Here is a 15615-nt window from a genome sequence, read left to right as displayed (position 1 = left end):
ACGGCCCCAGGATACTCGCTAGGCCTCCGCGCTTTCGGAGAGGAGGCTGTGGGGACTCCGGCCCGTGTGGACCACGGGCTCCGGTCGCCCCGCCCACGGGCCTGGACCGCCTGCCGTCTCCATGGAAACCCACCAGCCGCAGGGGGGCGTGACGCCGCCGAGAGGGATGGGGGCCCTCGCCTATCGGGTCACAGTCATCTCCGCCCGGGGCGCAAACGGGGCCTCTGACGGGTGCGTCCTTGCGGAAAGGCGGGAACACGGCGGCGAACCACGGGGGTTGTACCGTCCCCACCAATCAGGGGCCGCGCTGGCTGTGACGGACAGGCCTAGCGGGAAGAGGCCCCGAGTGCGGGCCGCCACCCAACCGACCGGCCGCAAGGCCGAGAGAGGGCCAATGAGGAGGCGGCGGGGGTGGGACCAAAAGGCCGGTTGCTCCGGAAGTGGAGGGAGGGGGTGAAAATGGCGCCCAGCTCGAAATCGGAGCGGAACAGCGGGGCCGGGAGCGGCGGCGGCGGCCCCGGGGGCGCTGGGGGGAAGCGGGCAGCGGGGCGGCGGCGGGAGCACGTCCTCAAGCAGCTGGAGCGGGTCAAGGTGAGGCCTGGAGCCTGGGAGGGGCGCGCCGCAGGGTGGGGAGAAGGGACGAGGGAGGCGGAGGGAGGGAGGGCGTTCGCGGGGCGAGGGGTTGGGGGCGGAGCCCCGGGGGAGGGGGCTCGGGGGAAGGGGGCTGGGCGGGGCCCGGGGGGAGAGGGTCGGGGGGAGGGGGCTGGGACGCGGTTTGGGATGGAGGGGGCTGGGGGCGGGGTCCGGAGGAGGGGGCTTGGATGGAAGGGCTGCGGGCTTAAGGAGGAGGGGGGCGGTCCAGGGTCAGACTCCTTTTTCAAACCCCTGCTCCCGTGGCCCCTCCGTTCCGGAGCCTTCCCGCCCCCTTGGCGGAGCGTCTGCTCCCGGCTTTGGGCTTCCTCTGCCTAGTGTTCCTCTGTCCCGGCTCTGACCGCTCCGCAGCCGGGAGTTCCTGTACCTGGGTCTGCCTCCCCCATTGAATGGGAGGGACCTCCTTGGAGAAAGCCCGGTCTTCCCCCTCGGACTGGGAGCGCCCCGAGCAGGGCTCTGAGGTCTCCATCGGACTGTAAGCTCACAGTGCACCAGCATATCTGCCCCCCGTCGGTTTGGGAGCTCTGCTGTCAGGTCAGCGGCAGCCTGGCCAGAACTGTATCCCCGTGGATGGGGAGAGCGCCTTCTCCATTAGGCTGGGAACTCTGTGAGGGCAGCGCCGCGTCTCCTTCTGAGAGGTCCTGGGGCAGGGACAGTCTCCGCCTTCAGCCTGGTTGTTCCCTGGGTTGGGCTGTGGCTCCACCCTTAGCTTGGAGGCTCCCCGGACCGGGATTGTGTCTCCCTTGTCAGCCTGGGCCTCTCCGGTAGGGCTGTTCCATCAGACTAGGATCTCCTTGAGGAGTGGGCTGTCTCCCCCATCTGCTAGGGAGCTCCCCAAATAGATCTCTTTCTCATCGCACTGCGCTCTGTACAACTCTTGGTTTAAGGCCAAGGATCTCACTCAGACTGGCCTGTACAACTCAGGGTGCACTGATCCCCCACTACCCAGCTTGTGCCTGCCTGCCCCCCCCCAACTCCTCCCCCACACCCACTACAAATCTTTCCTTTAAGTTTTTGGGATGAGGGATTCGGTTAGAAGGTGGCCAGGTTAATTGAGAAGGGGGAAGTGGGCAGGAATTGGAAGGTCACTGGTCAGCCCCACCCTTCTGCCTCAGAGGGTCCCCAGCCGAGGCCAGGGCTGTCCCAAAGGTCCTGAGCACCCTGTGTGTAGGGTCATAGGTGAGGGACAGGTGAGTGCAGTTGGTCAAGCCTCCTTAGTGGTCGAGGACACCTGCAACTCAGTGCATCCTGAAGCAGCCTTCAGGAAGGCAGCCAGTGGCCCACTGTGACCCATGGGTGACTGGGGAACCTTCCCCAGGGAGATAATGCCAGTGCTGGCCCTTAGAACCTGGGTGCTTGGGGGAAGAGGGGCTCTGAGGCTGAAGAGATGTGAGGTTGGGAGGGTGGCATGGGTCCCTGGTGGAGGGGAGGCTCAAGTGAGGCCCAGGTGATCCATCTTCCCCAGCTATTTCCACCTTCCAGAGTTTGGACCACTCTTGACCGTCATGGTTGTCAGGAAGTGGGCTGTGTGTCTGGGCCAGACCCTGGGGGTGCTACTCTGCTTTAGGTGAGGGGACTGGGGAGGTGACAGTGCCTCAAGAGCCAGGGCTGCCCCTTCCCCAGATCAGTGGGCAGCTCTCCCCTCGCCTCTTCCGGAAGCTGCCGCCCAGGGTCTGCGTCTCCCTCAAGAACATTGTGGACGAGGACTTTCTCTACGCAGGGTGAGGCTGCGGGGCTGGGGCAGGGGCTGGTGGGCGGTGGGGGCGCAATAGGCTGGTCCTGACCTGGCCATTCCCCCCCACCCCTCACAGACACATCTTCCTGGGCTTTTCCAAGTGCGGCCGGTACGTTCTTTCATACACCAGCAGCAGTGGGGATGACGACTTCTCCTTCTACATCTACCATCTGTATTGGTGGGAGTTCAACGTGCACAGCAAACTCAAGCTGGTAGGGCTGGGCCCAGGGCTGGGCTGTCCCTTCCAGCAGGTGACCCACAGGTCCCATCACTCCCCGAGCCTCTGCTTCCTTGTCCATAGAGTGGGGAAACTACTCCATGTGTTAGGTCAAACCTGATGTGAAATTGCCGTTTTCATAGTTGAAAGCGGGTAAACAGCAGCACTTTCTTGTGACTCAACTCAGTATATATAGCCTGTAAGAAGGAAACGGCAGGCTCAGGCCAGGTGGGACCCGTTAGGTTTGCTAGCTCCTTCACTTCACCCTGACTTTGACACCTTGACCTACCCCTCCCCCCACTCCAGGAGGTGAGTGCTGTTACTTCAGTTTCTACGTGTGCTCAAAGAGGTGAACAGGTTTCAGGGTGAACAGCACTTGGAACTGCTGTGTCTGGCAGAGTCTGATTTCTTGGGGCAGGGCTCCCATCAGCCCCCCCCCCCCCCCCCCCCCCCCGTGCTGGGCTGGCCTCCCTGATTCCCCTGCTTGTAAGGGGAGCCTGCCCAGCCTGTTCTTGGGAATGCAGAGTGGGGTGGTGTAGGGGCTGCTTGGGACTCCCTGGCTGGAGCCAGAAACACCCCTAGCCCCCCAAAAGGTTGCTCCTGCCAGCTCAGCCCCAGCTCCCATTCCAGCCCAGCGTCATGTGGCTTTGGGCCCCCTGCCACCCTCCACCCAACCCGCTCAGACCCCATACCCTGAACTTGCTGCTCAGGTCCGGCAGGTGCGGCTCTTCCAGGACGAGGAGATCTACAGCGACCTGTACCTGACCGTGTGTGAGTGGCCCAGCGATGCCTCCAAGGTCATTGTCTTCGGCTTCAAGTAAGACTTGGGGACACGGAAGGCCTGGGGACACGGGAGGGGCGGTGCATGGGCCAGGCTGCTGAAGGTGTGCTGGCCCCTAGCACCCGCTCAGCAAATGGGATGCTCATGAACATGATGATGATGAGTGACGAGAACCACCGGGACATCTACATCAGCACTGTGGCGGTGCCGCCACCAGGCCGCTGCGCTGCCTGCCGCGAAGCCAGCCGGGCCCATCCAGGTGAGCGCCTGGGGACCTTGGGGTGCAGGCTGGGGTGCAGGCTGCCTCCCTGCCCCGAGGCCACAAGTGAACCTGTGTGGCATGTGTTAACCGCAGGTGACCCGAGTGCGCAGTGCCTGCGGCACGGCTTCATGCTGCACACCAAGTACCAGGTGGTCTACCCCTTCCCCACCTTCCAGCCTGCCTTTCAGCTCAAGAAGGACCAGGTGGTGCTGCTCAACACCAGCTACTCTCTGGTGGCCTGTGCTGTCTCGGTCCACTCAGCAGGTAGGCCCCCCCGGGTCTGATGATAGGCCCAGTACGTGCTGGGAGCCTCAGAGCTCCTCCTGGTCCCCTGTCTCCGCCTAGCCTCCCTCCGGGGGTGGTCCTGTTACTACCCCATGTAACAGATGAGGAGGACGAGGTATGGAGAGGTGACATCCCTTGTCCAAAATCACACAGCTGGAAAGCAGGACTGTTGAATCCAGAGCTAGCTGTGTTCCACCCCAGCACTGTCCACTAGAACTTTCTGCAGGGCTGGGATGGTCTATATTTGCTGTGTCTGCTATAGCTGCCCCCATTAGCCACTTGAAAGCAGCTTGTGTGACCAAGGAACTGAGTTTTTAATTTCAGTTCTTTTTGGTTGAGTTTCAATAGCCACATGTGGCCACAGCTACCATGCTGGACAGTACAGTGTTCTTTTCAAAAATTTAAAATTTCAAGGAGTGAGTGGTCAGTGGACATGTGGCTGTCGTGCGTCTTTGGAAATAGGAAATATGCCAGTGAAGATCACAGGGTGATGTCCCTTGACGGAGTGCTCAGCATTAAGAAGCTGATAATGCTACCGGCTGGTGGTGATGTGGGGCCCTGGGTCTCCCTTGTACTCTCAGGGCCACATGGCAACAGTGTGACTACAGCCCCTCTGTCCTGCGCCTGGTTGTGTCCGAGGCTCTGGGGGCTGCCTACTGTCTATTCTTGGGGATCGGGGAGGTAGGACAAGGCGGGTATTCTCTTGGATCAGCAGTCCCAGTGGGCACCCCAGCATGCATGTCCATGGAGCATGCCTTCAAGACATGCTCGAATGCAAAAGAAACGAAAGGAGATCTATGGCCAGATAATGATACCACTTATGTATAAATTAAAAATATATTCCAGTTTTGCAAGAGCCCAGTCAAATACAAAGATATCCACCAACTACAATAAAATGGTTGCCTCTGGGAGAAGAAGGGGAGTGGACATGAAAAGAGAATTAAATGTGTATATAACTAAGATCACAAATCAGCAAGGGCCAGAATGCCTTGTGCCTAGGCCCATCCAGGGACCCCTGGCCCTGGCCACCTGGGCCACTGTACACAAGGCCCTGCCCCTCATCAAGCTGCAAGCCCCCAACAAGCCAGGCCTAGCCAAGGCCCATACCCCATGTACCTGTGGCTGTGGGTCCCTGTAGGAAGGGTCGTGTGGGACAGGACTCAGCTGCGTGCAGTCGGGGCTGATGGGGGCACTGTCACCTGTACCTAACACTCACCTCACCGTAGGCGTATTGTCTTGCAGTGTGGCCTTGGCCAAGTTTCTCTCTGAGCCTTTGTCCCTAGTCTCCGGACACAGCTCCTACCCTCCCAGCATTGATGGTGGGGGGCCCCACGGAGGTGGTGAAGGGAGAGCCCCAGCTCCCGGCGGTGCTGCTCAGTGAACTTGTCGGGGTCGTCCATGCTGAGCCCACATTCCCCAGAGGGGGAACTGGTCCCTAGTCAGGCAGACACAGACGGAGGCCTGGGATTTGGCTGCTCTGTGCCCAAGCCAGCTTGATTCCCGATGGGGCGATGGATGGCTGTGTAGTAAACTCAGACTTCAGTGATTTTTACCTTTTGTCGCTATAGACTGTCAGCTTCCCAAGGGCAAGGATTTTTGTATCTTGTTCACTTGTGTCCTCAGCGTGTGGCATTTGGTAGATGCTCCAAATTGAAGCCTGAATGTGGTATTGATGCGCATGTGTGTGTATAGGCCTTTTCCCCTTCTGAATGTTTCAGACTGATCTTTGAACATAAGTTAAGTCCTCTAGAAGGGTCTCTTCAAGGTGGATCTCTAAGAATCACCCCTGGGGTGGTAGGGAGGTTGGCAGTGTCCCAAACTTGAACTCGCCTGTTGACCACCCCCCACCTGCCTCCCCTCTTTTCGTTCCAGGCGAGAGCAGCTTCTGCCAAATCCTGTATGACCACACCACCTCCCCGCCGGCCCCTCCCAGCCCCCCTGGGCCCCAGAGCCCCGAGGTGCCCCCCGCCCTCCCCAGCCCCTGCCCTGAAGCAGCTCCCGCCCGGCCCCCCGGGGCCCCCGAGCCATCGCCTGCCATCGCCAAAGCCAAGGAGTTTGTGGCTGACATCTTCCGCAGGGCCAGAGAGGCCAAGGGAGGGACCTTGGAGGAAGCCCGGCCACCCCCGTGCCCGGGGCCCTCAGGCAGCCGCTGCCGCCTGCCCTCCGAGCCCCTGGCCCCAGGCGGGGAGGTGGTACCCCGAGATAGCCCCCCCGCGGCAGAGGCACCAGCTCCAGAGCCTGGTTATGTCAACTACACCAAGCTGTATTACGTGCTGGGGTCCAGCGAAGGGACAGAACCGGAGGACGGTGAGCGGGCAGGGCCCGAGGTGTGGGAGGCCAGCCAGAGGGGCCATCAGCCCCACCCCACCCCTACCCCCACCTCCTGTTCCCTCAGAGTTCGAGGATGACAAGATCTCCTTGCCCTTTGTGGTGACCGATCTCCGTGGCCGTAACCTGCGGCCCATGCGGGAGCGGGCTGCCGTCCAGGTTGGTGCCAGTCCGGGGGCAGCCCCTGGGGAGCCTGCCGGCGTGGCAGGTGATGCAGCCCCCCACCCCCACCCCCAGGGTCAGTACCTGACGGTGGAGCAGCTCACACTGGACTTTGAGTACGTCATCAATGAGGTCATCCGCCATGACGCCACCTGGGCCCACCAGTTTTGTTCCTTCAGTGACTATGACATTGTCATCCTAGAGGTGGGCCCTGGGAGGGGACGGGGTGGGCCCAGGGCCCCTCTCTTCTGGGTGTCACTCAATAGCTGTTACTGCCATCCCCACCCACCCACTCCAGGTCTGCCCGGAAACCAATCAAGTCCTCATCAACATTGGCCTGCTGCTCCTGGCATTCCCGTCCCCAACTGAGGAGGGCCAGCTCCGGTGAGTGAGCAGGGATGCCCCTCACTTGCCAGCAGGCAGCCACACTCACATACTTAAGTGGGGGTGGGCAAGTGGGGATGTGAGACGACCTCCCCTGCCCCCAGAACCTGGATCGGGCACTCCATTCCTGCTCCAAAGACAGAAATCCCCAAGTCGCCTGGGTCCCAGCTGCAGGACCCATTGGTCCCATCCCTTTCTCCTTTGCCCCCCACCCTGCTGCAGACCAAAGACCTATCATACCAGCCTCAAGGTGGCATGGGACCTCAACACAGGCATCTTCGAGACAGTCAGTGTAGGCGACCTCACCGAGGTCAAGGGCCAGACCAGGTGAGGTGGGGCTGGGGCAGGGGCCGAGGGCCAGGGACTGGGGAGGGTGGCCTGGGTGATGAGAGCCCTCACCCCCTTGCCCTCAGCGGCAGTGTCTGGAGCTCATACCGCAAGAGCTGCGTCGACATGGTCATGAAGTGGCTGGTGCCTGAGAGCAGTGGCCGCTATGTCAATAGGATGACCAACGAGGCGCTGCATAAAGGTAGGCTCCATGACCTGTTGACGGTCAGAACTAAGGCCCTTATCTGGTGCTATGCCAGGCCTAGAGCAGGTGCGATTCATATATTCCTGAATGGAGTCCACTGGCCATGCTAGTGGATACCAGGTAACTGGGGTGAAGGAAGGGCTGGCTCAGAGGGGACCTGGCAGGTGTGGCACCTGGGTACCCCCAGCCAGTCCATTCATTTGCTCTGTAGATGTCTACTGGGTGGCTGCAGGTGGGAGGCCCACAGGGTAACTCAGGGTCACTGCCTTCTGGAACCTGGGGCCCAAGTCCAGTCAGGGAAAGAGGCACCCCTGCCCCCACCAGCCTGGGCCTGCAGACTCCGAGGCTCACCCCTGACCCTTCCCTGCAGGGTGCTCACTGAAGGTTCTGGCGGACAGTGAGCGATACACATGGATTGTGCTGTGAGGGCCCGGCCGCTCTGGACACTGACTCCAACTACCTCCGCGGCCTGGGAGCTGGCCGCCTCCCTGGCAGCCTCTCCCCGGCTGGCCGGCCCACCGATGCCCGACTGATGAGCGGCACTCGTGTTAGGCTGCGGGGAAGGGGGCTGGGCGGGGCAGCCCCTGGTGGCCCGAGAGTCTGGACGCTTCTTATTTATGCCTATTTAAGTTGGGAAGGGGCAGAGGGAGGGAGCCCCCTGCCCCACCAGCCTCAAGCGCCCATCTTCACCCTGCGCTGGGCACAGGCCCTCGTTCTCTGCGCCTCTTCCCCCTTTCCTTGGCTACAGCTGTGGACATTACCCCCCTCCCCCTCAGGGAGGCCAGTTGGACCTCCTTGTCCTGCCCTGCCCGCCCCAGCCTCCCCACTCACCCGACACTGAGGTGGCCAGCCTCGTGGCCATCCCCTCCCCCTGCCCGTCCTTCCTCTTCATGTAATAAATGTTTTATTTCTGAACCTCCTCAATTCCCTTTCCTGCCGCTCGGGGCCCAGCTGGAGCCCCCAGCCCCAAGGCCCCTCGAGTCAGCAGCAGCCACGTATCACAGCGGAATTTATTGTGTTTTAAGAAAGACTACAAAAAGGTAGAAAACAGCTCGGCACACTAGACTACCACACGCGTGGACACTTTCACGGCCAGGAGGGGGGGGCCCCGAGGGAGTGGGGAGGGGAAGTAGGGGGGGCCACCCCAAAAGCTGTAGCACGCGGAGCACACAAAATAGTGATTTTTATACAATAGGTCAGATTTTTTTTTTCTTTTTTCTTTTTTTTTTTTTGCTGTTTGCCATAAACATCTATCTCACAGGTTGAAGACACTGAGAAAACCGGAACAGATAAGGCCATGATGGTTGGAAAAAAACCAACAAGTTACCAACTCCGCTCAGGCGGCTCACAAATCGCACAATAGTCATGTGGGGGGCGGGTCGCACTGCACGGAGGAGGAGCACAGTCTCCCGGGAGAGAAGGAGCACAGAGGTTCCATTACAAACCAGAGGCGGGTGACCTGGGGCACTGGGGTCTTGGATCTGAGGGAGCTGAGCCCCCAGCCTGGGCCAGGACAGGCGGGCACTTATGGGCCCCACTGCCGGCAGCAGGCCCCTAGGGGCTCCCAGGTCCAGCCCAGCCTGCTGCTCTTTGGAAGCTGGAGGCAGTGCCCCCTGCTGCCCTCCCCCCAACCAGGCTGGGCAGTGCCCCCCTCGAGGGCTGCGGGGCAAGGGAGGGCCCAGCTCTGGAGAAGATGCGACACCCACGGCTTTAATTGCACTTATACCAAGGAGTAGGGAGCGGTGGGGTTGCTGGGGGAGGGGTCCCGGGGCTGCTGCTGACAGTGGGGGTCCCCAGGTGACGCCCACCTGTGCCCACCTGGGGCTCAGGGTTGGGCCCGGGACAGACTGTGCAAAGCCAGCGAGCTGAATAAGTTAACGGTTCCACAGGGGAGGGGGGCCTGCCTGCCTGCCCCCCGGGATGGCGGGAGGGAGGGTGGGGCTGGAGGAGGGAGATGCTGAGGCCTTGGGGGGGCCAAGGAGCCTAGCTGGCTGTCCCACGGGGCACCTGGGCACGGCGGCGGGTTCCTTAAGGCACGTCTTTGTGTCAGTTTGCAGCTGCGGCTCCGCCCGGCCCTGTGATTGTGCCGGCCCCACTGGGGGCGGGGACCCCCTAGCCTTCCCTGTCTTGGAGGCCCCCTCCCGGCCCTGGCCGAGGCTGGAACGGTGACGGCAAAGCCACAGAAGCTGTGAGGGACCCTGGAGTGGACGGGCGGCGGGGGTGGGGCGGGCGGGGCGGGGGAGGCCGCGGGGCTTAGCTGGAGGGCAGCGCCTGCACGAAGAGGCCACGCGCGTCTGTCCGTGCCAACTTGGCCGGCGGCTCCAGGGCGTCAGGGCCCAGCGCGGGCGACTCGCCGCCGGCCGCCAGCGAGATGTCCTGCGGCAGCTCATCCTCGCTCTCCTCCTCCTCTTCCTCCTCCTCGTCTGAGGCACACAGAGCGGGGGCCCGGCTCAGCGGGGGGCGCCGCCTCCACCCCCCCCCCCCCAGACATACACAGTCAGCCGCCCGGAGGCCTCGAGACACGCCCCGCCTACCTTTGTCCGGGTCTAGGGGGTTCAGCGAGGTGGTCAGGTTGGCGAACTGCAAGGAGGCAAGACAGGGAGTGAGGATCCCGCCGAGGGGCGCCCCGCCCGCGCCCTCCGAGCCCCGCCGCGCGCACCTCGCCCATGACCGCGATGGGGGTCTCGCCCTTGGCCTGGGCCACGCGGTGCTCGATCAGGTAGTACATGTACTCGTCGTAGAGCAGCCGGATGAGGTGGAAAGAACCAAAGCTGGCAGCGCTGCGCAGGGTCAGGTCCCGGATCACCATGGAGCTGTGGGCGGTGGCGGAGAGGAGGCCATGAGGCCCGGGGCGCCCCCCGCCCGCCCTCCGGGCCTCGAGGCCCCGGCGCGCCAGCAAACCCAGCTACCCCGGCCCGCACTGGCTTCCCAAGCGCGGCCATCGTGAGAGCTTAGGGGCTTCGCCCTGCCCACGGCCGAAAGGGCCTCCGCCTTGGTGAAAGCAATCCTGCGCCCCAAGGAAGCCGAGGAGGGGGGTCTTCTCGGGCCCCACTTTCCGCGAGGAGGCGTGGCCTCCGTGATCCCGCGTTGGCCCGCCCCAGAGAGGAGGAGCCGCCCGAGGCCCCGCCCTCTCCCGCGCGGGCCGCCCGCAGAGCCAGAGCGCACCTGTAGAAGGACCACTTGAGGAGGAAGAGCTTGGCGGCCTTGGGGAAGCCGGCGCTGCCCTGGTAGGGCTTGAGCACCTGGCTCACGACGCCGTCCAGCCAGGCCGCCCACTGCTCCAGCGAGTTCTGCTGCTGCAGGGTCACCTTGAAGTCCTGCTCCAGCCGCTGCACCACGCGGTCCTCGCAGCGGCACACCCACGAGGCCTGCTCCTGGAGTACAGCGGGCAAGTGCTCAGCCGCCGCCCCGGGCCGCCCCGCCCTCACCTGCGCCGTCCCGCGCTCACCTGCCCTGTCCACCTGCCCTGTCCGGCGCTCACCTGCACGTTGGCGAAGTCCACGCGGTTGAGGTCGCTCAGCATCTGGTTGATCTGCGCGGTGTTCTGCAGCACGGCCCGAGCCGCCTGCGCCAAGTGGTTGAGCGACGTGTAGCGTCGCAGCGTCTGCGCGAAGGCGCCGGCAGCTGCCACCTGCGGGGCGGGGGTGGGGGTGTGCGCGTGTGCTTGCGGCTGGCGCTGGTGCGGAACCCACCCCCCACCCCCCACCCCCTCAGCCCTGCTCCACCCGCTGCAGCTGCAACTTCTAGGAGCCTTTCTTTCTCCTAAAAGAGAAGGTTGTACCTCATTGCTTTGGTTGACAGATCAAGGGGTCGGGATTTTCAAACTTCGGGTGGACACCCAAAGTATGGGACCACAAAAAATTCGCGTAATGTGTCTGACCTGCATTATTATTAAGGATTAGGACACAACAGAAACCCTCAGAGGGCACCGCCTAGAAAGGGCAGTGCTTGCACTGTTATTCCCTTGAACATCAGGTTGGGCGGGGGGTGTGGTCCCTCTCAGTCGTTGCTGTGCTCACAGCATTGAGAACCACGCTGCCACACAGTAGGTGCTCAATAAATAGATGCTGAATAAATGAATGAATGCATTTATTTATTCATTGGATCGAGCTTCTACTCCTTCCACCTCTCCACTGCACCCAGGGGTGAGGCCTCAGATGCCCAGTTCTGTGTAACTGTCTCATTTTAAGGACGACACCCCCCCTTATCTTCCTTTTATTATTTTGCTCAAGAGCAAGCACATCACATCTAACTCCTCACATCAGAGTAGTTAGTGAATGTGCAGCATTGATGAAGAGTGCCGTTATTCTGTTCCCTCATAGATGCTGTTTTCTTTTTTTCCTATTGAAGCTGTCTGAAGAGAACTACTTCAAGTTGCATTTGGTTTTTATTTTTTCAAGATACTGTGTTGTGTACAAAAGACCACAAAGGGGTTGTGTTTCAGAAGTGGGTACCTGAGGAAGCTGGTTTGTCAAAACAATACCCAAAGCTCACTCTGAGGAACAGGCAGGACAAATGCTATGGCCTGTATGGGGGACCATGGCCTTCAGCCCCCAGTTCCACAGGCAGGAGCTGGGCTGTGCACCCAGGCTGGCCAATCGGGCCCTCCCTGTAAGCCGGTGCCCAGCCCCCCATCTCCCCTCACCTTCACACGCAGCATCTCCTCAGGGATGTTCACCATGGCATGGGTGAGCCAGCTCTCCAGGCTCTTGGCAAAGTTCCGGATCGCTTGGGTCAAGGCACCTGCGAGGGGGGCAGCAAGGAGGGGCTGAGCAGGACGGTGGCGGGGTGGTAGGGTGGTGGTCAATGGTGGGGTGGCTGCTGTGTACTCACTGGGGATGGGCCGCAGTACGTCAGGGATGAGGATCTCCACCAGGCCCTGGTACAGCACGTTGTCACAGTGCTTGGTCCACTGCAGCACTGGCTCAAACTTGGAGAGGAGCACCAGGCTGGCCTTGGGCAGCCGCTTCTCAGCCTCATCATGCCTGTGGGCACCCGCCCCACCCCCCAGGTCAGATGGGGGAGGTCTTACACACAGGCCCCTGCCCACTGCAGGGAGGAAATGGCTTAGGGGGGCTGCATGTCCCCCACGCAGATACGCAAGCATGCTTGGGAGCGGGAGTCAGGAGGCTGTGGGGACCCCACCAACTGCAGGTTGCAGGCAGATGCACCCGCGGCCAAGGTCTGGCTGCCCTGGCCCTGGGTGCTGACTCTGCGGTGCCCCCCTCCTGCTCTCCTCCCCACTCCCACCGAGGGACTCACACGGCCAGCGGAGGCGCCTCGTTGGGCTGGCTGAGGTTGTACCTCCAGAAGGTTTTCCACAGCGTCTCCACCAGTGTGAACTGCAGGTTCACCATGACATCGACAATGGCCTGTTGGGGAGGCTGGGTGCTCAGGGATGTGCGGCGGGGTTGGTAGGGGGCAGAGCGGGCAGCATGCCCTCCCCTCGCCCCTGCCTGCTGGCCCAGCTGCCCCTACCTCACAGTGTTCCCGGTACAGGACCTGGAAGGCCTTGATGTCCCCAGGCCCGACACCCTCAGGGAGCACTTTGCCCTGGAGGTCAAGCTCTGAGAAGTCAGGGAGACTCCGTGAGGCATCTGGAGGCAGGAGAGGACACCATGAGGGCTTTTACCCTCCACCTGCCTGCCCCCCTCAAGCCCCTCCCTGGGGTCTTATCAAGGTGTCCTCAACTTTCCTCATAAGCGGGGGTCTCCTGTGGGCAGTGGGTCATGGGGAGGCTCAGGGAAGGCAGATGAACCCCGGCCCGGTCCCCGCCCCATGGGCCAGGGTGCTCTCACCCAGGAACTGCTGGTACTGCTGGACCTGGGCGCTGATGTCGGACAGCCCGGTAGCCTGCTGCGGCCCCACGGCCACACCGTTGGTCATGCCCTCCATCTTCTGGATAGGCTTGAGTCTGGGGAAGGAGAGGGTGGGGCGCTGAGACAGGCCAGCACGCCCTCCCCCACCCACCGGCACAGGCAAGAGCCGGCCCCCCCTCCTACCTCTGCTTCTGCGAGAAGGGCTGGCCCCGCATGGCCATGTGCTGCTGGTCCTCCATCAGTCGCAGCAGGGGCGAGCTGGCCTTGATGCGCAGGCCATAGTAGTGGTACTTGGAGTTACCCCTGGGAGGGAGGCAGAGGCTGAGAGCTCGGCTGGGGGGCGTCCAGTCGTCCACCAGGACCTTCATACCACACCTGCCTCCCCTGCTCGGGGGCCACACAGCTTGGGGGCAAGACCCATGTTCCACAGAGCCAGGGGTGCTATGCTGGGGAAAGTACAGGGGCTGTGGGTGCCAAGAGAGGTCCCCTTGTACCAACTGAGTTCCAAGAAGACAGGGCCAGCCGTCTGGGGCACTCCTCAGCCTCCGATCCCGGCATGGAGCAGGAGCTCAACAGTACTTGTTGACTACTGTTATGACAATCTGCCAGGCACTGTTCTGAGCACTTAGCATATATAAATCCACGTGTCCCTTAGCTCTATCCTATGAAGGGTGCTTCTGGCATCCTCCAGGGACAGATGAGGAAACTGCGGCACAGAGAGATGTGGTACTTCGCCCATGGGTTATGCGTAAGTGAATGAGGTGACACCTAAGCCGGGACCTGGACTCGAGCGATGAGCAGGGCTCACCCCAGGGAGGTGTGAGGGTTGCGAAGGATTAGAATGGAAGGGTGGGCTCAGGGGAGGGCCCCTTGTTCCTTCCTACATAAATTCAGACTTGAAGGCCCTGATTAAGCACCAACTGTGGGCAGCTACCACACCCTCAAGGTAAGTGCATTTCAGCCCTGGAGGCCAGATCAGAAAGAAAAGAATAACCACAAAAGGCATGTGGGATAGTGCTCCATAGTAAGGAGGGAGAGCAAGCAGGGAAGGGGGGGTGGGGAGTGTCAGGGAAGAGGGAGGTGGGAAGGCTTCAGTTTCAGTTAAGGAGGCCATGAGGGCATTTGAGTAAAGAGATGGAGAAAAGCACATGAAGGTGGAGTCACAGCTCATGCAAAGGTCCTGTGGTGGGAGCGTGGGGATGTCAGAGGAAAGGGCCAGTGGAGCTAGAGCAGAATGAGTAAGGGCATGAAAGGGATAGCTGCGGCCCTGGAGAACTTGGGGTGGGGGTGAGGGTGGGCCTTGCAGCTGTCGAGGGTGGCGGTGGCCCACCTGGTGCCAAGACGTCGGGTGCGCAGGCCCATGAAGACAGAGCGGATGAGCTTGCCAAAGGAAGCGGCGTTAACGGGCTCCAGCTTCTGCTCCTGGCAGTGCAGCAGGTAGTGGCAGTAGAGGGTGCTCCGCGGCAGGCTCACACCCTCCGCCGTCTCATAGTTGTCTAGGAGCCACTGAACCTGGGGCCGGACCAGGGACAGAAGAACACTAAGAATCACCTTCGTTTCTCGAGTACTCGTTGGTCAATGCTCTCTGTACCTATTTCCAATTGTGATCCTGAGAACCACACTGTAGGGCCCATCATATCATAATCACCGATGGGAACTACATCCCATGAATTCTCTAAAACTGCACTGTAGTTGCTGCCAACCACATGGGGCTATTTAAATTAATTAATACTGAGTGGAAAAATCCAATGTCAAAAGGTCATGTGGAGTATGATTCATAGAACATTCTCTAAATGACAGCATTCTAGAAATGGGGAACAGATTCGTGGTTGCGGGGGTGGGGGGGGCAGGAGGTGGTGGTTAGGGATGCCAGGAGGGAGGAGGGTGGGAGTTACTATAATGGGGGAGCAGGAGGGCGATCCTTGTGACATGGAACAGTTCTGCATCTTGACTGTAGTGGTGGTTTCCCAAATGTACACTCTGATGAGATGTAAGTAGACACCCACACTGGACCAAACCCAGTTTCCTGGTTGGATACTATACTGCAGCTATGAAAAATGTAACCAGTAGGGTAAGGGCGGGGGGTGGGCATAGGGATCTCCCTGTACTATTTTTGCAGCTTCCTTTGAAACTACAATTACATTAAAATAGTTTAAAGAAAAACAAACTCAATTCAGTTCCTTGGTGACCCCAGCCACATTTTAGGTACTCACTAGCGACATGTGGCCAGACGCCTCTCTATTGAACAGCACGGAGGAATATTTCCATCAATGGAAAATGCTTTATAGGACAGCATTGTTCTAGCACAGAATGTTTGCAAACTTCAGGTAAGGACCCGTTATGGGGTCATAAAATCAGGTAGGTCACAACCACATTAAAAAAAAAAAAAAGGGATCCCTGGGTGGCGCAGCGGTTTGGCGCCTGCCTTTGGCCCAGGGCGCGATCCTGGAGACCCGGGA

The 15615-nt window shown here is 60.8% G+C and overlaps 2 protein-coding genes across 4 annotated transcripts in view; one reads left to right on the top strand and one right to left on the bottom strand.

Annotated features, from left to right (window-relative positions):
• Positions 1-433: 433 nt before the first annotated feature.
• Positions 434-8252, top strand: DCAF15 (DDB1 and CUL4 associated factor 15). Its single transcript, XM_072787023.1, has 13 exons — positions 434-591; positions 2275-2372; positions 2463-2598; positions 3314-3420; positions 3504-3643; positions 3740-3910; positions 5804-6238; positions 6327-6418; positions 6497-6625; positions 6720-6805; positions 7028-7132; positions 7219-7334; positions 7708-8252. The coding sequence occupies exons 1-13, from the start codon at positions 460-462 to the stop codon at positions 7761-7763; spliced, it is 1803 nt and encodes a 600-aa protein (XP_072643124.1). The 5' UTR covers positions 434-459; the 3' UTR covers positions 7764-8252.
• An 81-nt stretch (positions 8253-8333) lies between these two features.
• The window catches only part of RFX1 (regulatory factor X1), a 30970-nt gene continuing 23688 nt past the window's right edge, over positions 8334-15615 (bottom strand). For all 3 annotated transcript variants that reach the window (XM_072787021.1, XM_072787020.1, XM_072787022.1), the window contains 12 exons: positions 14487-14668; positions 13340-13459; positions 13136-13251; positions 12816-12934; positions 12600-12709; positions 12171-12322; positions 11983-12080; positions 10819-10968; positions 10503-10711; positions 9997-10150; positions 9872-9917; positions 8334-9760 (listed from right to left, as the gene is read on the bottom strand). In XM_072787021.1, the coding sequence (XP_072643122.1) occupies positions 9591-9760; positions 9872-9917; positions 9997-10150; positions 10503-10711; positions 10819-10968; positions 11983-12080; positions 12171-12322; positions 12600-12709; positions 12816-12934; positions 13136-13251; positions 13340-13459; positions 14487-14668 (1626 nt within the window). In that variant the 3' untranslated portion in view covers positions 8334-9590. The remainder of the gene's footprint in view (positions 9761-9871; positions 9918-9996; positions 10151-10502; positions 10712-10818; positions 10969-11982; positions 12081-12170; positions 12323-12599; positions 12710-12815; positions 12935-13135; positions 13252-13339; positions 13460-14486; positions 14669-15615) is intronic.

Source organism: Canis lupus, chromosome 19 (genome assembly GCF_048164855.1).
Source record: "Canis lupus baileyi chromosome 19, mCanLup2.hap1, whole genome shotgun sequence".
Classification (NCBI taxonomy): domain Eukaryota; kingdom Metazoa; phylum Chordata; class Mammalia; order Carnivora; family Canidae; genus Canis; species Canis lupus.
This window is presented reverse-complemented; position numbering and strand designations above follow the sequence as displayed.